Source organism: Diachasma alloeum, unplaced genomic scaffold, assembly GCF_001412515.2.
Source record: "Diachasma alloeum isolate Michigan unplaced genomic scaffold, Dall2.0 Dall_scaffold_00289, whole genome shotgun sequence".
Taxonomy (NCBI): Eukaryota; Metazoa; Arthropoda; class Insecta; order Hymenoptera; family Braconidae; genus Diachasma; species Diachasma alloeum.
Genome location: NW_021680428.1, coordinates 500,869 through 522,236, shown reverse-complemented (window position 1 = coordinate 522,236; position 21,368 = coordinate 500,869). Strand labels below are relative to the sequence as shown.

The following is a 21,368-nucleotide window of genomic DNA, read 5'->3' as shown; positions in this document are numbered from 1 at the left end:
ATTTTTCATTGAAAATGTAATGAATGATGTTCATTTATGGTAATATTTTCTGCTGCACAATCGTCCACAATCTTTCATTATAAAAGTAACAAAGAACACGGGAATTTATATTACATTTGTAATACTTCATTTGAGCTAATAATCGAAGATGTCGAAGTCGATTTTCCCTTTTCTCCGCGTGTGTGTCAGCTTTTCAGGCACAAGTTCAGTGTCTTTAGCTCCGGACTCGAGATGTTAATTGTATTCTGGGTCATGTTCTTCGGAATAATCCGATTCATGTTCCTGAGGATATTCAGGCTCATGTTCTTCAGAATAATCTGGTTCGTGTTCTTGGGGATAATCTGGTTCATGTTCGGGTGGATGTTTGGGATATTTTGGTGTATGTTTGACCGGAGGCTCAGGTTTTTCAGGCACCCCTGAATGTTCAGGTTTTTTTGGTTTTTGTTTGTTCGGATGTTCAGGCTTTTCTGGTTTATGTTCAGGTTCTTTGGGTTTATTTTCAGGTTTTTTTGGTTTATGCTCAGGTTTTTTGGGCTTATGTTCAGGTTTCTTGGGTTTATGTTCAGGTTTTTTTGGTTTATGCTCAGGTTTTTTGGGCTTATGTTCAGGTTTCTTGGGTTTATGTTCAGGTTTTTTTGGTTTATGCTCAGGTTTTTTGGGCTTATGTTCAGGTTTCTTGGGTTTATGTTCAGGTTTTTTTGGTTTATGCTCAGGTTTTTTGGGCTTATGTTCAGGTTTTTTGGGTTTATGTTCAGGTTTTTTGGGTTTATGCTCAGGTTTTTTGGGTTTATGCTCAGGTTTTTTGGGTTTATGTTTAGGTTCCTCTGGTTCATATTCAGGTTGTTCAGGCTCATATTCTGGCTCCTCAGGTTCCTCAGGCTTGTGTTCAGGTTCATCTTCGTCGGGATATTCAGGTTCGTGTTCAGGCTCCTCATACTCATGTTCTGGATCCTCAGGCTCGTGTTCATCTTCGTCGGAATATTCAGGTTCCTCAGGTTCATATTCGGGCTCCTCAGGTTCATGTTCGGGCTCCTCAGGTTCCTCCGGTTCATATTCGGGCTCCTCAGATTCCTCCGGCTCGTATTCAGGTTCCTCAGGCTCATATTCTGGCTCCTCAGGTTCATGTTCGGGCTCCTCAGATTCCTCCGGCTCCTGTTCAGGTTCCTCAGGTTCATGTTCAGGCTCCTCGGGTTCATGCTCAGGTTCCTCGGGTTCGTGTTCGGGTTCCTCAGGTTCATGTTCAGATTCTTCGGGTTTATGTTTAGGTTTTTCTGGTTTATGTTTAGGTTTCTCTGGTTTATGTTTAGGTTTTTCTGGTTTATGTTTAGGCTTTTCTGGTTTAGGTTTAGGTTTCTCTGGTTTATGTTCCGGTTTTTCTGGTTTATGTTCAGGCTTTTCCGGCTCATGCCCGTCAGGATATTTAGGATGCTCCGGTTTGTGTTCTTCTGGCGGTTCAGTCGGTTCCGGTACCTTTCCAGGCCGACACGACTCGTCGTGTTCGTACCAAGGTTTAGGTTCAGGATGCATTACACCTGCGAGCAACGAAATCAAGTAAAAATCGCGTAATCCAATAACAAGATCCTCATTAAATAATTACCACCGCAACCAGGAACATTGTACGGCCAATCGCAGACTCGCAGGTGAGGGTTGAACACTGTTCCTGGGCCGCAATTCATTATGAATGTTCTTCCATTATCACATTGAATAAATTTTGAGCAGTCGTTCGGAAATTCCAAGAGTCCACTGAAATGGTGAATGCATCCTGGATAGTACTACAACAATAAATAGAAAAAATAATTTAATAGTCATCGATCCATTGAATCAATCAATCAATTAATTAATTCATTAATTAATTACTCACAATACCAAATGCGTTTCATTTTTAATATTTTTGAACTGATATTGAATTTCAAAAAATTTACTCACCGCGTCGATTGCCTGGAAATAAACTGCTGCCAAAATGCAAAAAACAGAACTGATATTCGAAATGCACTTCATTATTTTCCTAGATAGTTCGAGAGCAACTAAAAAATAACCCGCGCAAGTGTCTGTTTTTATTTAATCCGGTGCACCCATATGAAGCGAATAATGACGGCAATGAATTGCCATGACAAATTGCGTTGATTTAATCAATGGCAGAACAATAAAATAATAACAAACGCTCATGTGTCCTGAGAACAATAAATAAGCGTCATTCATTCGGAGAAATTGCTGATAATTTTCGATTCAAGCTGCAGGAGACAAGGAATTTCATCGGAAGACGACAAATTACGGAATTAATAAATTTTTGGGAAGATGATTTTAAATTTTTTGCGATGATTTCTCTCGATGATTCACATGATTCAGGCGTTTGTCGGAGTAAATCTATTAGTGTCTGACGAAAAGTGCAGTTGAAGTGGATAATAAACGATCCGACTCAGATAAAATTCCTGTTAATTAGGTGATTGTTGAGGAAGTGATCAATTATAAGGCGAAACGGGGATTCGACCTTTGCGGACAATTTTCCTGATTACGAAAATGGGCTTTCATGGTTTTTCGTAGTTCTCTCACTGTTTTTAGTAAATGTAGAGTAGTCTGAGGTGAGTCATCTCGATCTGAGGCATTTTAACACTTCATGTGTGAGAAAATTTTATTTATTTTAGTTGTCGAAGAAATTCAACAAGAAAATAATTTAAAAAATGTAGATTTTTGTTTTCTTCTATTTAAGAATTGAAAAATTCTCAAAAAAAATTATAAATCTATAAAATCTAATTTCTTTGCTTTCTCCCATTTTAAAAAATCTATAGAAAATTTCTCATTGACAGAAAAACCTAGCGCATTCCTTTGAATTTTCCATTACACTTAAATTTCAATCTAAATATGATAAAAATTACACTCAAACTTGAAAACTTGAACATTTAAACCTAAACTTTTCCTGACTTTAAACTTCAATTTTTTATTTCGGCTTAAATTTTCGTAAAATTCCGAATGCATCTCCTCTCGCGAGGAAAATTTAAACAATGAGTTACAAATAATCAAGACCTAAAACAAAAGAGAAGGAAATAAAAAAGACCTTTCGTTTCGTTTTTCGTAAAAGGCAACAATGAAACCGGCGCACGCGCCTGCGCAGTTCTCTCACCCCGCACGTGTCCCACGTGTTGTTGACATTTGAGGTTAAAGCATTTCAAGAACTCTCAAAGTCACAGAAACTGTGAAATAAATAACTGAATAACCTCAAAAAATGAGTAAATAAGTGAACAACTAAACAAATAAATCATGAAGTCTCGAAAACAGAATAAAGCGAAAAAGCCCGCGATCCAGAAAACTCGTAAAGAGAAGCGAAAGGAGAAACGCAAAGAAAAAAAGCTTCACCGAGCGCAGTATCACGGAGGGAAGAAGCGAGTGCCAGGGCAGTTCGTCCGGAGCGCTGAATCCGCCCCCGAAGAGGCCTCCAAAGCCCCAAAAACCGCAAAAAATGTCGACAAACAGAGACTCGAGGAGAAAAAGCGACAGAGAGTGGCCTCCGAAGCCGCGAGAAAGCGGAAAAATCAGCTGCTGAGAGACAACGAGGAGGAGGACCGTGTGATCCACCAGATGGAGAAGAAGCTGAAGCTCAACAAGCGCAAGAGCAAAAGCACCCCGAAGTCCTTCGCAGTCGATGGGCTCGACTATTTGCTCGACTTCTGCAACGACGAGGACAGGAAATTGGCTGTTGAAACCGAGAAGCAGCTGCTGGGAGAGGACGCGGACTCTGATTTCGAAGAGGATCTGGCCATGGTGACAGGAAAGGATAAAAAAAAAAATTCAGGGGGATTCTCTGGTGATGATTCACGTTCAGAGAGTGAAATGGAAGAAGAAGTTGTTGATTCTGATGGGGAAATTGCGGTTTTTGGAGACGAAACTTCAGCCTCTGATGGTGATAACGAGGAAAAAAATTGTGGAGCAAAATCAGAAGAATTTTTCGGAGAAAAAAATGAAGAAGATGATGATGATAGTCTTGATGATGAAGAAAATTCCTCGTCGAAACCCCACGAGTGGGAGGACATTTACGGTAGAAAGCGCGACAAATCTGGGAATATTCTCCCCACAACTGAGAAGTACATTCCCCCAGCAGCTCGTCTGAAGCACCTGGAGCAGTCCCTGGAGGAGAAAGAGAAGATCCAGCGACTGCACAAGCAGCTGAAGGGTCTGATAAACCGTCTGGCCGAGCACAACATGCACACGATCTCCAGTGAGATCGACGAGCTCTACATGTCGAACAGCAGAAACAACATGAACGAGGTCCTCTTCAAGCTGATGACAGAGTCAATCGTCTCCCCAGTGTTGACCCCAGACCGCCTGATCTCCGAGCACATGATGCTGATAGCAATCCTCCACGCGAACGTGGGGACCGAGGTTGGGGCCCACTTTCTGCTGTCGTTGATCAGAAAGTTCGAGGAGATGATGGGGAGTCTTCAGCAGGTGGAGGACAAACAGCTGGACAACGTCGTCCTGATGATCTCCCACCTCTACAATTTCAAGGTCTTTGGGTGCAGACTGTTGTACGAAATCCTGGAGAAACTGGCTGAGAAGTTCGGGGAGAAGGAGATCGAGCTCATTCTGATTGCCCTGAAGACGGTGGGGTTCTTGCTGAGGAGGGACGACCCTCTGGCCCTCAAGGAGCTCATCCTGAAGCTCCAGCAGAAGGCGGCGGCTGCCAAGTCCTCCAGCTCCAGGATTCAGTTCATGCTGGACGTTCTCTTGGCCATTAAAAATAATAATATGAGCAAAATCCCCCAGTACGACCCCTCGCACGTGGAGCACCTCAAGAAGCTCCTCAAGACCTTTCTGAGGAAGGGAAACGTCGTGACTCAGTTCAATATATCCCTCGACGATCTTCTGAAGGTGGACGAGAGGGGCAAGTGGTGGATTGTGGGCTCTGCCTGGACGGGGAAGGTCGAGTCGGGGTCGAGGCTTAAGACGAGTCCTGGGGAGACGATGTACAGCCAGAAAATCCTGGAGCTCGCCAGGAAGCAGAGGATGAACACTGACGTCAGGAGGAACATCTTCTGTATTTTGATGACTGCTGAGGACTTTATGGACGCCTTCGAGAAGATACATCACTTGGGGCTCAGGGATCAACAGGCCAGGGAGATTATTCACGTTCTCGTGGACTGCTGCCTGCAGGAGAAGGCGTTCAATCCTTATTATGCGGTGTTAGCGCAGAAGTTTTGCGATTTCGATAGGAAAAATCAGGTGAGTCGTGATTTATCATTTTTTAGGCGTTTTATTCTATTTTTATTTTTATTTGACTCACATTAATTAATTTGATTGAAGGAAGAAGACAGTAGTGAGGGAATTTAATTTAATTCAAGAGTTAATCTTTGTTTAATTGAATTAATTGAATCATTAAAAATGAGAATTAATTAATTAATTAAATCAAAAGTGTTTTCACTCAAATTAATCAATTTTACTAAATGAAGAAGAAATTATTGAATGAATTGAATTTAATTCAAGAGTTAATTTTTGTTTAATTGAATTAATTGAGTTATTAATTGAATTGTTTAATTGACTTGATTGAATTAATTAAATCAAAAGAAAATGAAATTGATAAAATTATAATTTTCTTTCTGCAGATGACGCTACAATATTCCCTCTGGGATAAATTAAAGGTCTTGGGTGACTATTCCAACATTCAATTGAGGAATCTAGCGAAATTTCTGAGCCACTTGTTCCTCGAAAAAGGCCTGCCACTGTCTGTCCTCAAAGTCGTGGAGTTTGGGGAGCTCGACAAGCCGACGATGAGATTCATAAGGCAAATAATGCTCTGTTTACTTCTCCATGATAATGACGAGGAGTGCCTCCAGGTTTTCCAGCGGATTTCAGTCTCCCCTCAGCTGCAGACCTTCAGGGAAGGACTGAGGCTCTTCATCAGTCATTTTATGCTCAAAAATGCCAGTGAGAAACCACTTTCGGGGGAGCAACTGCAGAGGTTGACCAGTCGTGCTGGGTTAGTGGATAAAATTCTTTTATCTCGTGGCATGAGAACAACTCTCTGAATTAATTCAGAGGGGAGGGTATTGGTCGAATAGGATGCGTTGATGGGAGATCATGTTTACGAGAATTAATTCAGTGATAAGTGTCATTATATTGGAGAACGGACAATTTTTATTTTTATTCATTAGAAGTATAAAAAAATCACAAAAAACGTCTTTTCCAAGAAATTTTATTTAATTTCTATTTAAATTCCGTAAGAATTCTATTGGAGTTTTCAGGCACATTTTTTAAATTTAATTTCTCGTAATACAATTCAAGAAAAAAATTAAGAATTCGTGTCCAAGAAAGGAAAATTTTTATTTTATTCAGAAGTACTGAAAAATTTCATAGAAAAACGTCTTTTTTACAAATTCTATTTAATCTCTATTTAAATTCCATAAGAATTCTATTAGATTTTTTAGGCGCGATTTTTTAATTGAATTTCTCGCAATATAATTCAAGGAAAATACGTGGAAAATTCATTGTCCACGAATTTTACATAGAAAATCCCAGCAGAATAAATTGTACAGAAAAATCAAAATCTACAGAATTTTTCCCTAGAAAAATATTTATTTAAAGATGCACATTTGCATAATTTTCGATAGAATTAACGAAAAAAAGTAGAATTCTTAGAGAACTAGATTAGAGGCTTTGCAGAGAGCAGAATTCTCTTGAATTTGTGTCTCATTCTGAAACGCAGAAATAACAATAGACACCTACACAGTCCATCCAAACCGGATCCTTGCAGCACCCTAAATTTCGCAGAATAAATCGAGCTGTAGAAGGCATTCCACTGACGCCCACGTGTGCCACAATTTCACTGAAATTCGAGACTAATTTCTTACTTTATAAAAAACGATTCTGTTTATTTATGCCTGATGAATAATTGATCACTTAACTACGAGTATTTATGATTGAGAATATTGTCGGTTACATCTCGAGTTTAATTCACATAATTTTCGTGAAATGCAGGACTTTAAAGTCCGAATTTTTTGCCACAATTCTTGTACGTGTTCTCGTACTTGGCGTCGAGTTGCCCGGAGCACCCGTAACCCCCGAAGCGGTGAATTCGGACGTAATCGTCGCAATTTATCACCCCATCGCCGTTGCAATCCTAGAAAAAAAAATGGAATTTAAACATTATCTTTACTAATTTCTTTATACTCTTGAAAAATTAATCCTGAGATTTCTAGTAAAAATTCTTGAGATTTTTTAAAGATTAATCCAGATGAAATCTCCATTCGTTTAGTTTTGAAACGTTTAATGAAATTATAAATCAAAATTTGGGAAAATACAGGCAACTTATTCTGCATTTTTAATCTATTAAAAAATTCATCGAATGTAATCTTCAATTTTTGCGACGAGTTAGAGATTGCATGAACGATTTGATCTTGGCTATTGTCAGTTTTCAATGAATATCTCGAAATCTAAGCGACATAGCAAAATTTTTCGTATAACCTTTTTAGTAGCACTCAATTCGCCCTACAAAAAAGGTCATTATGAAAATTTCGCTATCTCCCTTGAATTCGGAAATATTTCTGGAAAACTCAACTAAAGACTAAATTGACTTAAACCGTTTGACCACCTCGCTACTAAATTCAATTCAAATTCAACATTAAACATTCAAATGCGGAGAACTGCTCAATATTGAATGCATTGAACATTCTATCCCTTGAATTCCTAAAAAAATCCAACAATTTTATAAAATTAGTGAACAAAACGTAATGATTTCCGCACATATTACCCACTAAAATCATAAAAAAAATCTCACCTGCGCATATTGGTCCATGTACCCTTGAACGGCCTTAGAGGCGCAGAATGGATCGTTGACACATCGAGTCCAAGCTAAATAACAAAGAGAAATGAATTATTCTCCATTACTTTAAGTCGATTTCAACTACTGACCAGTTTTCATTGAATATCTCTAAATCCAAGGCAGATACCAAAATTTTTGTGAGGACCTTTTTTCTAGCTCTCGACCTGCTTTACAAAAAAGGTCTTTACGAAAATTCCGCTATCTCCCTCGGGTTCGGAGATATTCCTCGAGAACTCGGGCAAGAGCTAAGTCGACTTGTTTTAATTTCGTTAATTACGCACCTCCGGGGGCAGTGGCGGCCTCGCCGTTGAGGGTGGGTTTGCCGGAGTCGGCCCAGTATGCCCACGTGATGCGGAAGGGTCCGCAGACGTCGCCCGTGCACCCCGAGGTTGTGTCACAACCCGAGGCTGCCTCGCACATGCAGCCGAAACACGTTTGACTTATTTTCTGACTCGTCACTGAGCCTGATTTCGGGGCGTCTTGCGCTACACAGAGATTTCAAATGCCACATCAAACGTTTATTCTCCCGGTCTTCAGAATTTTCACTAAATTTAAAATTTAAACAACGAATTTTCAATTTTTTTGAAATGTCGTTACGAAAAAAAAATTCGAAACTTCTGATAAAAAAATATTCCTGTGTATTAGAAGTTGAATAAAAGAGGGGAACGGAATTCAAATGTATTCCGCGCGACACAAAGACGGCAAAAGGACAATAAAACTATTCTCAGAATTTTTTTCCTCCTTTTTAAAATTCTTTTATCACAGCCCATTGATCTCTAGAAAAGGAAAAAATTCAGACGTGATTGGATTCTAAATCGCCTGACACTCCGATCGATTGTAATCTCTACGCATTTAATTTTTCGTCATTCTGGTGAATTTGCCAATACGACTGGAGATTTTTTAATTTTTACGGATAAAAAAGTATTTTACAGACAATTTTTTTCGGGAAAAAATTTTTTTATAAACTCTTGAATAATAATTTCCCCTCGGGATAGAAGAAAATTTTTTTTTCGTTAGACGAGAGGAACAAAAGTCGCATTCGCGGATCGGCATCACCCCGCGGAACAAGATACTCTTGAACTTGTAGACCGCCTCCGGCGGGAATTTGGAATAGTAATAGACGGAACCGGATCCCTCCGTCGGTCCCAATCGCGATCCTGAGTGTCCTTTGTTCAAGAACATTTATGGATGACAGGGTCAAGGTGTTCTCGCGAGATGACGCAGTTTTACGCCCACCAACATTCCGGAATGTTGAATTAAAGTGGTTAAATTTATTACGCGAGATGAATCGATGAAAAACTCCCAGGGAAAAATGTTTAAATTTTGTTTTTCGGAATTTAATTGAAAACGAGAAGGTTTAAATGCTCTGAACAAAATAATCCTCATAATCACACATTTTTATTATTCTCTCGGGCCTTGAAACCATCACGTTAAAGTTACAAATTTATTACGCGAGATGTTGTCACTTGAATTGACAGAAAAAGGCAAAAAATGGGCTTTGAAATTTAATTCAAAGCCAACGGGTTTGAATGCTCTCAATAAATGCGCAATTATGGATTTTTATTATCCTCTCAGGCCTTGAAACGATCACATTAAAATTATTAATTAAGTACACGAGATGTTGTCACTGGAATTAAAACAAAAATCCCAGAAAAAAATTCAAGTTTGAAATTTAGTTAAAAGCCAAGAGGTTTCAATGTTCTAAATAAATAAATAAAATCCACATAATTATTATGTTGCTATTATTCTCTCAGGCCTTGAAACGTTGGAAGATCACATTAGAATTATAAATTTATTACGCGAGATGTTGTCACTAGAATAGAAAAAAAATCCCAGTAAAATATTCAAGTTCGAAATTTAATTCAAAGCCAAACGGTTTCAGTGTTCTAAATAAATAAATAAAATCCATATAATTATTATACTACATAATTATGTTTCTATTATCCCCTCAGGCCTTGAAACGTTGGAAGATCACATTAGAATTATAAATTTATTACGCGAGATGTCACTAGAATAGAAAAAAAATCCCAGTAAAATATTCAAGTTTGAAATTTAATTCAAAGCCAAAAGGTTTTAACGTTCTAAATAAATAAATAAAAATCACATAATTATTACGTTGCTGTTATCCTCTCAGGCCTTGAAACGATTCCATTAAAATTATAAATTAAATACACGAGATGTTGTCACTTGAATGGAAAAAAAAATTGCAAAAAAATTAAGTTCGAAATTTCAAAGCGGAAGGATTTTAGTGTTCTAAATAAACAAATAAAATCCATCATCCCCGCAGGCCTTGAATCTCAGAAGATCAGCACAACCCAAGTTCATTGATCTGCACTTGAAAAAAGCTTTCTGAATTCCAAAACTTACCTAGAGCACACGAGACTAATAGAATAGCGAAAACAGCTATTCTCGGCGTCATTTTAACGACAAATTGCCTCGTAATTTTATTATTTAACTGAAAAAAGGGGAAAAAATTGTAGTGAGCTCCGTCGAACTGGAGTCGAGTCTTATAACTGTTCACAGGATCGCAATGGACATCGGCCTTATATACCGGTGTCCCTCAATGTCAGTCCCAGGTGGGAGAAGCGCACACACATTTGGGATTTGGGTAGGAGAAACAAGTGGACATAAATACAAAAAAAACTTACTTTGTCTCCGGTCTAAGGAAATTTCGTATGAAACGGGTAAATTCGTCGCTGACACACTGCTCTTCCCTTTTCGATGAACCAATGATTTTTGTGGGAACAGGATATATTCTGCCATTATAAATATTTCTGAGGTGATGTGTAATTGTTCTCGATAAATCGGAGATTAATATCTGTAAAAACCCGGGATTATATAAGTAATGGTCGTTAAAAAGTCGTAATTTTCGCTGGCACACGTGAAACAACACTTGCCTTTTTTAGTGTTTCATAATTAAATGAATCTGATGATTGTCAATTATTTATATCGCGAATTTGGCCCGAGGCCACTTTTAAATACTCAGGAAGATGAAAATTATTGAAAAGCGAATGAAAAAAAATTACCTGTAAAATGATTTCATCGGAATTTTTCCCGATCAGAAAGTAAAATTTTCATTTGTGAAGATTACACTAATTTGTTTTGCGAATACCCTGCTGTCTAGCTCAATTTTAAAGCGCCCCAAGGGAATCATCATTTTTTGATTTAAATAACACAAGTTTTTGCTAAAATTGTGATTCATTTTTATTCTCGCGCTTATATCCCCGAAAATTCAGTAAAAATGAAAAACTTTTCTCTTAACATTTTCTTATCCTCTGGATTAAATATATAATTTATGTAATTTATATATTATATATTTTTTGCAGAATGAAGCGAATAGTTTGAATGCTATAAACAAAAAAAAGAAAAAGATTTGGGGAAAAATGTTCCTCAGGTTTAGCTTTTGCATTATTTTTTATCATTTTAAAAGAATAAACGATAACCATATTCATAAATCATAATTACCGTTAAATTTCGAAGCTGTCATTTAGTTAACATCACTTAAATTTTCAACTATTTTAATAATTATCAATTTAAATATTCAAATTGCCAATGATTTCTCAATTGATAACCCCTTTTAAGAAATTAGAATTATTTATTTATCGGAAAATTCACAGTCCCATATTATTAAATATTTAATTCATCATAAATCGCATACTATTTCTATATTTCGATAAGAATATTTAAACTTTTATCAACACAAGTCACAAATGCCTCCAACATTAATAGAGTTTAATATTGATGGCCATCCCTGGAATAAAAAACCCCCGACGAAGGCTTCAATAATTTCTGGAGACCACAGAGGTCAATCTACTCATCAACTCCCACGAGCTAGATAATTTTTCCTCATTTTCTCTCGTGCGACGCAGAAACTCAGGATTAATTGGAATGATTGATACAAAAATTAGAAACAATTAATACGCATTTATTCGAGGGTAAAAGACAAAGCAGTTCATTTAGATTTTATTGAATGCAGCAATGTCCGCGGACTGCACGTAATTTTCATGTTCTTGGATCTTCTCCATAAGCTCGTCGACAGATACTTTATCGTCCTCGACAACACAGAGGATTTGGAGTTTCTTGATTCCATAGCCAATTTCTGCTAATTTTGCTGTTGAAGAAAAATCAAAAATGATCAATCAAATCAATCAAATCATCATCATTATTTTAGGAATTTAATTCAGTAGCGAAGTGGTGAGTGGAGTTTTCGAGGGATATCTCCGAACGTAAGGGAGATAATGGAATTGTTGTAATGACCTTTTTTGTAGAGCGAATTGAGTTCTACAGAAAAGGTCTTGTCAAAAATTTTGCTATCGCGCTTTGTTTGCGAAAAAAATGCTGTTCGATTTCGGGAGGAATTCCGGACTTTTTCGACTTGTTGCCTGTGGTATTCGGTAAACTCTCGCTGAGTACCGATTCCACCCGAGAGGGGTCAATCCACCCCCCGCATTTCATCGTGAATAATTATCTAGCAAATTATCTTGTAAATCAACTTGTGGTGAATTCAACTCTAATTAATCAATTAATCGAGTTGCCGAAAATCCGCATTCTTCTTTTCTTTATTGAGTTTTTATCACTGGAAATTCGACAGCAAGTCCACACTTGCTGTTTTGTTAAACCAGTTGCCAGATTCGGCGACTTGTCGCCAAAATATCTGGCCTCACAGTTCAATTGAAAAATATTGAAATAAATCCATATCAATTAGCATTCGCACGTGACAATGCGCATAATTAAAGAAAAATGTTTTCTTTAATAGATACTTTACTAATAGCTAAAATAGAGAATTAAAATCCTCTTGATAAAGTCTAAACTCGAGAGCTGCCAATCAGCCATAAGTTTATAAATTCAATCTAAATACTGTATATTAATTTTTTTAAACTAGTTTTGCATATGTCAATATTGTAAATAAATTTTGTTATCTGAATAAAAACGGCAAGCTGAAGGTCGCGAGTTCAACCCTCGCTCGGGTATTTCTCATTTTTTTCCGAAATTGATTCACAAATATCATAGTTGCCAGATTCGGCGACTTGTCGCCAAAATATCTGGCCTCACAGTTCAATTGAAAAATATTGAAATAAATCCATATCAATTAGCATTCGCACGTGACAATGCGCATAATTAAAGAAAAATGTTTTCTTTAATAGATACTTTACTAATAGCTAAAATAGAGAATTAAAATCCTCTTGATAAAGTCTAAACTCGAGAGCTGCCAATCAGCCATAAGTTTATAAATTCAATCTAAATACTGTATATTAATTTTTTTAAACTAGTTTTGCATATGTCAATATTGTAAATAAATTTTGTTATCTGAATAAAAACGGCAAGCTGAAGGTCGCGAGTTCAACCCTCGCTCGGGTATTTCTCATTTTTTTCCGAAATTGATTCACAAATATCATAGTTGCCAGATTCGGCGACTTGTCGCCAAAATATCTGGCCTCACAGTTCAATTGAAAAATATTGAAATAAATCCATATCAATTAGCATTCGCACGTGACAATGCGCATAATTAAAGAAAAATATTTTCTTTAATAGATACTTTACTAATAGCTAAAATAGAGAATTAAAATCCTCTTGATAAAGTCTAAACTCGAGAGCTGCCAATCAGCCATGAGTTTATAAATTCAATCTAAATACTGTATATTAATTTTTTTAAACTAGTTTTGCATATGTCAATATTGTAAATAAATTTTGTTATCTGAATAAAAACGGCAAGCTGAAGGTCGCGAGTTCAACCCTCGCTCGGGTATTTCTCATTTTTTTCCGAAATTGATTCACAAATATCATAGTTGCCAGATTCGGCGACTTGTCGCCAAAATATCTGGCGACAGTTAGGCAATCACCGTGAGTTACTGTGATATGCGAAGTGCACATAATTTTGTTTGTGAATAACTTGACTTGGCTCAGGTCTAATTATCGGTTTCTTGATTGTTCAGACAAGCTCTCACAACCTGGCATTAATCTCCTCCACGACCACCCTGAAAATCATCGAACATGAAGGTCAACATATTTTCATTGAGATATTCATTGGAAAAAAAAAAATATTCGTTGAAAACTGGGAAATAGTCAAAATCGACTTGAACCGTTTTACCACTTCGCCGCTGAATTTCAAGCATTCCTCTATTCCAAATGACTTACAACTTCCCCAAACGAGACCGTCCATCTCAATTTTCCTGACGCAGTTCTCCATTTCCTTGAGATCAGTCTCATCCCCCCAAGGTTTAACGTCAATGAGGATGCTCGACTTGGCGATGAGGGCGGGTTTCTTGGACTTCTTCTCGGCGTATGCCTTCACTCTCTCCTCCCTGATCCTCGCAGCCTCTGCGTCCTCCTCCTCGTCAGAGCCGAAGAGGTCTACGTCATCGTCGTCGTCAGCTGGTTTGGCAGCCTCACCACCCAGAACTGAGGGGGCCTTCTTCTCTCCTGGGAGCTTCTTCAGATCCTGAGACTTGATGTGGGTGTACCACCTCAGAACGTGGGGGTTCGCCGATGTCGGGGCCTTGTCCAGGGCCTCGTACACCGCTACGTCAGCCTGGGATGCTTGATATCTGATATTTGGAAGTTTTTTTAAATGAATTTGAGAAATTGAAATTACAGCTTGCAGACAATCATTTTGTGATCATAACTCGACAACGGCAGAGTGAAATTTCCCGATTTTTGTTTCATTTTCAAGATCATTTTTCAGCCTTCAAAATGAGCCCTGACTGATCCAAATCGCATCGTCCAGTCCGGAGATATTGACGACCAAGGAGGGTTCGTAATTAAAATTCGCGAAGAATTATTTTGGAATCTTTCTCTTCGAATGAAGAATAATGGGAATTATTGAAGCTTTTGTGAATTTTCTTCTTTATCAATAATTTATGATTCTTATAAAGAAGAGAGTTTCATTAAAAACGTCTAAATTTAGCAACAAAAGACAGTTGCAACGAAACTTGATGTTCAACTGCAAAAAAATTGAAAAACGACTGAATCTTTGATCGTGAATAATTGGAATTATTGAAGCTTTTGTTAATTTTCTTCTTTATCAATAATTTATGATTCTTATAAAGAAGAGAGTTTCATTAAAAACGTCTAAATTTAGCAACAAAAGACAGTTGCAACGAAACTTGATGTTCAACTGCAAAAAAATTGAAAAACGACTGAATCTTTGATCGTGAATAACTCGTCAACCGCAGAGTGAAATTTCCCGATTTCTTTTTCACTTTCAAGGTAATTTTTCAGCCTTCAAAATGAGCCCTGACTAATTCAAATCACATCGCCCATTCCGGGGATATCGTCGACCAAAAGGGTTTGTTATACCCCACCGCATGTTGGTATCTGTCAAAATTCTCAGGTGCAAATACAATAATCGTTCGCGACTCGCCTGACGGATTCCCATCAATACTTTCGGGGGCCAGAGCGCGGAACAGCAGGACTCGTGCCCAAAAATCATCGTGCTAAAATAGCCCTCAAGATGCCGACAGACTGAGCACGTGTAGATCGAGAATAACTGCGAAACCGTGAATTAATGACTTACCCCTCGATGTAGCTGCGATCGGCGAGGTAAGTGTCGAGGTCCTTGAGGCCTTTGGGGGTTTTCAAATCGCCGATGGCCATTGCAATATGATTTTATCCTTCAATAAATAAAAATTGGGAGACGGTGCAACCTCTCACGTCTACTTGGGGCGGAAAAGGGGGGAAGTTGAGAACGAGAGGCACTGAATTGTCGACTAGACGGGACACGACGTTGTTCCGGTTGTTCTCGGACGAAGGAAGCTCCATCGACTGGGCAAAAGTAGAAGTTTGACCGGTGACTCCGACACAGAGGTGCCAACACGTAAATGTCATGTTCCTGAGAGAAAAAAAAGAGAAAATTCCACTGCATTTGGACATTAAAAATTTCTCGATTCTTCTCGTTTGAAAAATTGAGGCAGAAAGTTGTTTTTCGTCAGGATAATTTCGTGGAGCAGCTGGGATTCGAGAAAAGTGCGTGTGGAAGTGCTCTCTAACCTCAAAGTGGTCCCCCAGGGGATGAAGAATAAACAAAGTTGGGTTTAATCCAGAATAATGGCAGCATTGATGAAGAAGAGGGTGCTGGCGGAATTCACGCAAAACCAGGTATTTAAGATAATTATTTTCCTCTTGCACCTGTGCTTTTTTTAAAATAAATTAACGTTTTTTAATCTTCACGTTTGTAACTTGGCTCTTTTTTAAGATTTTCTCTGAGCTGAGTTTTTCAAGAATATCTCGGAATCTAAGGGGGATAGAGAAATTTTTGTAGATACCTTTTTTGTAGGTCTTAAACTGCTCTATAAAAAAGGTCATGACGATAATTTCGGTATCTGCCTTAGATCCGGAGATATTCCCTGAAGACTGATCAATAGTCAAACATTTTAATTTAACATGAATCAACGTATTTTATTGGACTGTTGGGTCTGTAAATAATAAATAAATAAATAAATAATGGGAAGAGGAAACTGTTCTAGTTCCCAGTAAAAAGCCCTGAATTTGAGACCTGGAAATGGATAAAATTTCCAATTGCTCTGAAGTTTTTTCTTCAAAATAAAAAAAATTCTAATTTCAACTTCATTCAATTCCCGAAGAATGAATTTTCCTTCTGAGGGGAGAAGAGGTACATGCGAGGCTGTGCACTAATTTACATAATATCGAAAAACTACTGCGAGGCAGTATTAGCTCAGGGAAATACCAGAAACTGAAAGACTAGTCAGAAATAATAGATAGAACGCTAATCTTGAAGAGCAACTATAAAACTTCTCAATAACAATTCAACGACATTAAATTCTTTCTTGCTCCTCAACTTCTCAACTTCCTCAACTTCTCATCATTTGAAACGAACTTATGAAAAATAAAAACCGTAAGGAACCAATTCATTAGCGAAGTGGTAAAAGGAGATGAGTCAATTTTGACAATTGACCAGTTATCAGTCAATATCTCGGAACCTAATGGAGATAGCGAAATTTTAGTAAGTACCTTTATTGTAGCTCTCAATCGGCTCTACAAAAAAGGTCATGACAAAAATTTCGCCATCTCCCTTAGATTCCGAGATACACTGTTCCGAGTTGTACTGTTTCCCCATTTCGCCACTGAATAGACTTTTCCCCTCAACTACTTCCAGACGACAACCCTAGACCCCCCCTTGAAGCGTCTCCGAACGCTCCGGCTCACCCCGGGGAAGCCCTCGACGTCAACAGCCGACGGAAGTTCGGCGCTAGCTTACGTCGAGTGCCTGGAGAAGTGCAAGGGTGGAAATGACGCTCTCCAGCTTCTCGTTCGTCTCTCGGACACACTCTCGGGGATGTCCTCGGACGACGTGCCCGTGACTGTGACGAAACTCGTGGAGAGGTTTCACCTGGAGTCGGAGGCCCCAGTGCGGGCGAAAATCCTGTGGGTCCTGTCTGAGTTGGGCCAAGTGACGACAGATCCCTCCGAGAAGAACACCATAATCGACGAGACTGCGCGCCTGCTGAGGTCGGAGGAGTCTCACAGGGTCAAGAGCCAGGGGCTCTCGACCCTCCTCAAGCTGGGGGAGTTCAACAGAAGTGGAGTTCTCAAAATCGCCAGGGAACACCTGCAGGACACCTGGCACGGCGTCCAGACCCGCTGTCTCACCATCATCGGACGGTTTTTGCATCCGACGACGTCCGATGACACTCTGACACTCGTCGGGAACTACGCGAGGTCTCAGGATCCCAGGGTGCGAGCTACTGCCTTTGAGACCATGGCTGAACTACACACGCAACGCAACTGCAAACTTCCTCCCAATTTCTTCACTGAAGTCTGCAGTGCACTGCGGGACGACTATGAAATCGTCAGGCGGGCTGTGCTCAAGCTCATTTGGATACTCGGGAATGAGTATCCTGATCAGGTCATTGTGGGACAGGACGGCGAGGACGTCAGGATGATTGACTGCGCCTTCTCCAAGATCTGCGAACTCATGGGGGATCTCTCCCCCAGGGTCAGGGCGTCGGCTATGGCGCTCATGGGTAAGTCGGAATATTTTTCCCAGAGTTTTTTCCACTGTGACAAGTTCAGGAGATTTTTTGCCTGACGATTTTTCCTCGGTAATTATTCCCTTTGAAATTCATTTCTCTCAAGTACTAATTTTTTCCATTTGAGATTTCCCTCTCAAAAAATGGTAATTGAATTTTTTTTCTCTTAGAAGGAAAAGAATTAACAAGTTGAGGACAACAATTGTCTGTTTTTTTATTTACCATTGTGAAATTAAAAAAAATCGTGATTACGATGGAAGACTGAGAAAAATTGTCAGTAGTTTTAAAGTTGTTGAAATTGATAATTTTTAGAAGAATGTGATGTTTCACTTGAATTATATTTTGACGAAATGACGCTTGTTAATTATTCATAATGCTCGTAAAATAATGCATGTTACATTGAAGAAAAATTAATTAATGCTGTTTTCAATTTGTCTCTGATTTAATATTTTCAATGGAAATTTCTGGAAATGGAAAATAAATAAAATAAATAAAATAAATAAAATAAATAAAATAAATAAAATAAATAAAATAAATAAAATAAATAAAATAAATAAAATAAATAAAATAAATAAAATAAATAAAATAAATAAAATAAATAAAATAAATAAAATAAATAAAATAAATAAAATAAATAAAATAAATAAAATAAATAAAATAAATAAAATAAATAAAATAAATAAAATAAATAAAATAAATAAAATAAATAAAATAAATAAAATAAATAAAATAAATAAAATAAATAAAATAAATAAAATAAATAAAATAAATAAAATAAATAAAATAAATAAAATAAATAAAATAAATAAAATAAATAAAATAAATAAAATAAATAAAATAAATAAAATAAATAAAATAAATAAAATAAATAAAATAAATAAAATAAATAAAATAAATAAAATAAATAAAATAAATAAAATAAATAAAATAAATAAAATAAATAAAATAAATAAAATAAATAAAATAAATAAAATAAATAAAATAAATAAAATAAATAAAATAAATAAAATAAATAAAATAAATAAAATAAATAAAATAAATAAAATAAATAAAATAAATAAAATAAATAAAATAAATAAAATAAATAAAATAAATAAAATAAATAAAATAAATAAAATAAATAAAATAAATAAAATAAATAAAATAAATAAAATAAATAAAATAAATAANAAAAAGCAGAAGCGCGTGGAAGACGAGGGCTCCGAGATCGAGGAGCGAAGTGCAGCCTGCGGAGCGTTCATCCACGGCCTTGAGGACGAATTCCTCGAGGTGCGTACAGCAGCAGTGGAGGCCCTGTGCACCCTCTCCCTGGAGCAGCCAGGAATCTCCCGGATAACCCTGGACTTCATGGTGGACATGTTCAACGACGAGATTCAGGACGTGAGGATCCGGGCGATCGAGTCCCTGCGAAAGATGTCAGCGAACGTGACCCTCCAGGAGGACCAGCTGGAGACGATTCTCTGCGCCCTGGAGGACTTCTCCGACGAAGTGCGAGAGGGTCTGCACGCGACCCTGGCAGCGAGCCGATTGGCGACGAGGAATTGCCTCCACATGTGTGTGAACCGACTGGTGGACAACCTGACACGTTACCCCCAGGACAAGGACAGCATCAGAAGCTGCCTGGCAGCCCTGGGGGCGTCCCACCCTTACCTGACGCTTCCCCTGGTGCCCCAACTCCTGGGGCGACACCCCTTCTTCGACACCCCAGAGCCGGACGTCGACGAGCCGTCGTACGCCAGCCTCTTAGTCCTGATATTCAACGCAGCCCTGCACTGCCCCAGCATGCACGCCCTCTTCTCCGAGCACGCAGCCAAGCACTACCACTACCTGAGGGACACAATGCCCCACCTGGTCCCCAGGTTGAGGCCCGCCCTGGCGAGGGCCCCAGGCACCCCTGGGGACGATCAAGAGCCGGTGGACGAGGACCTCAGGGACAAAAGGGGACGAGAGTTCTTCGAGAGAATGGCCGCTGGTGTCGAGAATGCCAGACCCGGGGGGAAGGTCTACATTCAACTCCTGGAGGCTGCTGCTGTCGATCTCGACAGAGTCGCCGAAATGGACAGCAGGATGGAGGGGGCTGCGCACTTCACATCGCTGTACGTTCGCTCTCTCCTGCTGCTCAGGGCTGTCATCAAGGAGACGGAGGCACCAGTGGACATGAATTCAGCAAATTCCTCGTCGAACAGTAATATCGCAACTCTGCTGAAGTACACACAGCAGTTGCAGAGGCTCTTCACTGGTCTCGACGAGGCGGACGTGACGTTGGCGACTGACGTCTGGCTGAAAGCCCTCGCTGTTGAGCTCATCAGGGTGACGAAGAGGGCGACAGGGAGTGCTCTGCCTCTTGCCAAGCATTTTCTCTCCGAGGCCGATGGCCTCCCTCAGGACACGTCGAGGCTGCCGCCGTTCTCCAGGCAATTGGTCATGGAAATTCCCTCGCTGGGGGAGGCCAAACCTGGGAGTCTCTCCAGGCTTCTTCTCCCTCTGCTGACGACGACTCCTCTCAGGGGCAACGAGAGACTCCCCAGGCCCTCCGCCAGGACCAGAATGTGTCGAGCTGTCATTGAGGAGCCCAGGGGGGATGCTGATGCTGCTCTCAAGTTCACTGGGGGATTGCTCCTGGGAATTCCGTTGACTGCCAAGATCCTCAATTTGAGGGATCCCAGCGCTGTCAGGATTAAACTGAGGCATCCTGATCAGCAGGTGCAACTGCTGCTGCCTGGGAAGGCTGATCTCAGGCCGCAGAATACTGAGGGGAGTGACTACAGGCTGAGAACTACGGTCTTGCTGTCACATCAGGTGTGGATGGAGTCCTGCAATGTGGAGATCTCGATTGCACTTGCTGCACCCTCTACGTTCGCCTGCACTCATCCTAGTAATGATGATCCCTGTGTTCTGGAGCTCTGTAAACCGACTAAGGTGTCCATCGCACCTAAACCTGTTAAAAGGGCGATTTGAGGGAGGACAGGAGGGGAATTTATTGTTTACATTGGAGTGCGACAGCGGATCTTCGAGAAGTTCAGGGGTATTTGGTAAGATTTAATTTTTTTTTGTTGTTAAAGTAATATTGATAGTTATGGGTAATTAAGTCGAGAGAATTGAGGGAAATTGAGTGGGGAGGGGCGGGGGGAAGTCAAATTAATTGAATTCTAATTCTCTTTGAAGAATAAGGTCGATGAAATAATGAGAAATAATTTCCTCTGGACTTTCCGACAGTTTTCTGTCCCCCAAAGGCATAGTTTATCAGAATAACGATGTATATGCTCTTCAATTTAGCAATGAATTGAATAAATTCGAATGAATTGAGTGGAACAAGAAGGGAGTAATAAAAATAATTTATACATTGTAAAAATATTTTTTATTCACCAATAATCCTTCACAATTTTCCTATTATTCGTTTAATTCAATGAAGATCGTCTGAACTAACTGCTGATGGCCCTGGGGATCCCCCGAATATAGAATTACCCCCTCCTTGAGCCCTGAAAATTCCACCTGAAGCTGTTGTCGTGGTGGAGGCCAAATTCGGCCTAATTTAGTAATAAATTTAATGAATTTAAAAGAATTGAATGGAA

At 38.9% G+C, this 21,368-nt stretch overlaps 5 protein-coding genes across 5 annotated transcripts; 2 read left to right on the top strand and 3 right to left on the bottom strand.

The window, feature by feature from the left end:
* Positions 1-234: 234 nt before the first annotated feature.
* LOC114841262 (pollen-specific leucine-rich repeat extensin-like protein 1) lies at positions 235-1,998 on the bottom strand. Its single transcript, XM_029126162.1, has 3 exons — positions 1,927-1,998; positions 1,598-1,772; positions 235-1,532 (listed from the first exon to the last, which is right to left on the bottom strand). The coding sequence occupies exons 1-3, from the start codon at positions 1,996-1,998 to the stop codon at positions 235-237; spliced, it is 1,545 nt and encodes a 514-aa protein (XP_028981995.1).
* A 1,167-nt stretch (positions 1,999-3,165) lies between these two features.
* Positions 3,166-6,152, top strand: LOC107039023 (nucleolar MIF4G domain-containing protein 1). Its single transcript, XM_015258451.1, has 2 exons — positions 3,166-5,214; positions 5,595-6,152. The coding sequence occupies exons 1-2, from the start codon at positions 3,256-3,258 to the stop codon at positions 6,015-6,017; spliced, it is 2,382 nt and encodes a 793-aa protein (XP_015113937.1). The 5' UTR covers positions 3,166-3,255; the 3' UTR covers positions 6,018-6,152.
* Positions 6,153-6,835: 683 nt separating this feature from the next.
* Positions 6,836-10,342, bottom strand: LOC107039022 (invertebrate-type lysozyme). The gene is made up of 4 exons (XM_015258450.1): positions 10,178-10,342; positions 8,092-8,295; positions 7,766-7,839; positions 6,836-7,108 (listed from the first exon to the last, which is right to left on the bottom strand). Exons 1-4 carry the CDS (start codon positions 10,227-10,229, stop codon positions 6,971-6,973), a joined length of 468 nt encoding a protein of 155 aa, XP_015113936.1. The 5' UTR covers positions 10,230-10,342; the 3' UTR covers positions 6,836-6,970.
* Positions 10,343-11,714: 1,372 nt separating this feature from the next.
* Positions 11,715-15,570, bottom strand: LOC107039030 (elongation factor 1-beta'). The gene is made up of 3 exons (XM_015258463.2): positions 15,324-15,570; positions 13,946-14,355; positions 11,715-11,921 (listed from the first exon to the last, which is right to left on the bottom strand). Exons 1-3 carry the CDS (start codon positions 15,401-15,403, stop codon positions 11,767-11,769), a joined length of 645 nt encoding a protein of 214 aa, XP_015113949.1. The 5' UTR covers positions 15,404-15,570; the 3' UTR covers positions 11,715-11,766.
* Positions 15,331-21,256, top strand: LOC107039031 (integrator complex subunit 4). The gene is made up of 3 exons (XM_029126159.1): positions 15,331-15,904; positions 16,923-17,812; positions 18,942-21,256. Exons 1-3 carry the CDS (start codon positions 15,854-15,856, stop codon positions 20,752-20,754), a joined length of 2,754 nt encoding a protein of 917 aa, XP_028981992.1. The 5' UTR covers positions 15,331-15,853; the 3' UTR covers positions 20,755-21,256.
* The last annotated feature ends 112 nt before the right edge of the window (positions 21,257-21,368 follow it).

What these genes read in the sequence shown, in the direction of transcription:
- LOC114841262 (XM_029126162.1), bottom strand. Translation starts at nt 1,998, where the DNA reads ATGAAGTGCATTTCGAATATCAGTTCTGTTTTTTGCATTTTGGCAGCA. An exon ending in ATTTCCAGGCAATCGACGCG is followed by an intron (nt 1,773 to 1,926) that starts GTGAGTAAATTT and finishes TTATTGTTGTAG; the next exon opens with TACTATCCAGGATGCATTCA. An exon ending in CAATGTTCCTGGTTGCGGTG is followed by an intron (nt 1,533 to 1,597) that starts GTAATTATTTAA and finishes CGTTGCTCGCAG; the next exon opens with GTGTAATGCATCCTGAACCT.
- LOC107039023 (XM_015258451.1), top strand. Translation starts at nt 3,256, where the DNA reads ATGAAGTCTCGAAAACAGAATAAAGCGAAAAAGCCCGCGATCCAGAAA. An exon ending in ATTTCGATAGGAAAAATCAG is followed by an intron (nt 5,215 to 5,594) that starts GTGAGTCGTGAT and finishes TTCTTTCTGCAG; the next exon opens with ATGACGCTACAATATTCCCT.
- LOC107039022 (XM_015258450.1), bottom strand. Translation starts at nt 10,229, where the DNA reads ATGACGCCGAGAATAGCTGTTTTCGCTATTCTATTAGTCTCGTGTGCT. An exon ending in GGCCGCCACTGCCCCCGGAG is followed by an intron (nt 7,840 to 8,091) that starts GTGCGTAATTAA and finishes TTTGTTATTTAG; the next exon opens with CTTGGACTCGATGTGTCAAC. An exon ending in ACATGGACCAATATGCGCAG is followed by an intron (nt 7,109 to 7,765) that starts GTGAGATTTTTT and finishes TTTTTTTTCTAG; the next exon opens with GATTGCAACGGCGATGGGGT.
- LOC107039030 (XM_015258463.2), bottom strand. Translation starts at nt 15,403, where the DNA reads ATGGCCATCGGCGATTTGAAAACCCCCAAAGGCCTCAAGGACCTCGAC. An exon ending in GATCGCAGCTACATCGAGGG is followed by an intron (nt 14,356 to 15,323) that starts GTAAGTCATTAA and finishes TCCAAATATCAG; the next exon opens with ATATCAAGCATCCCAGGCTG. An exon ending in CGGTCTCGTTTGGGGAAGTT is followed by an intron (nt 11,922 to 13,945) that starts GTAAGTCATTTG and finishes TTTCTTCAACAG; the next exon opens with CAAAATTAGCAGAAATTGGC.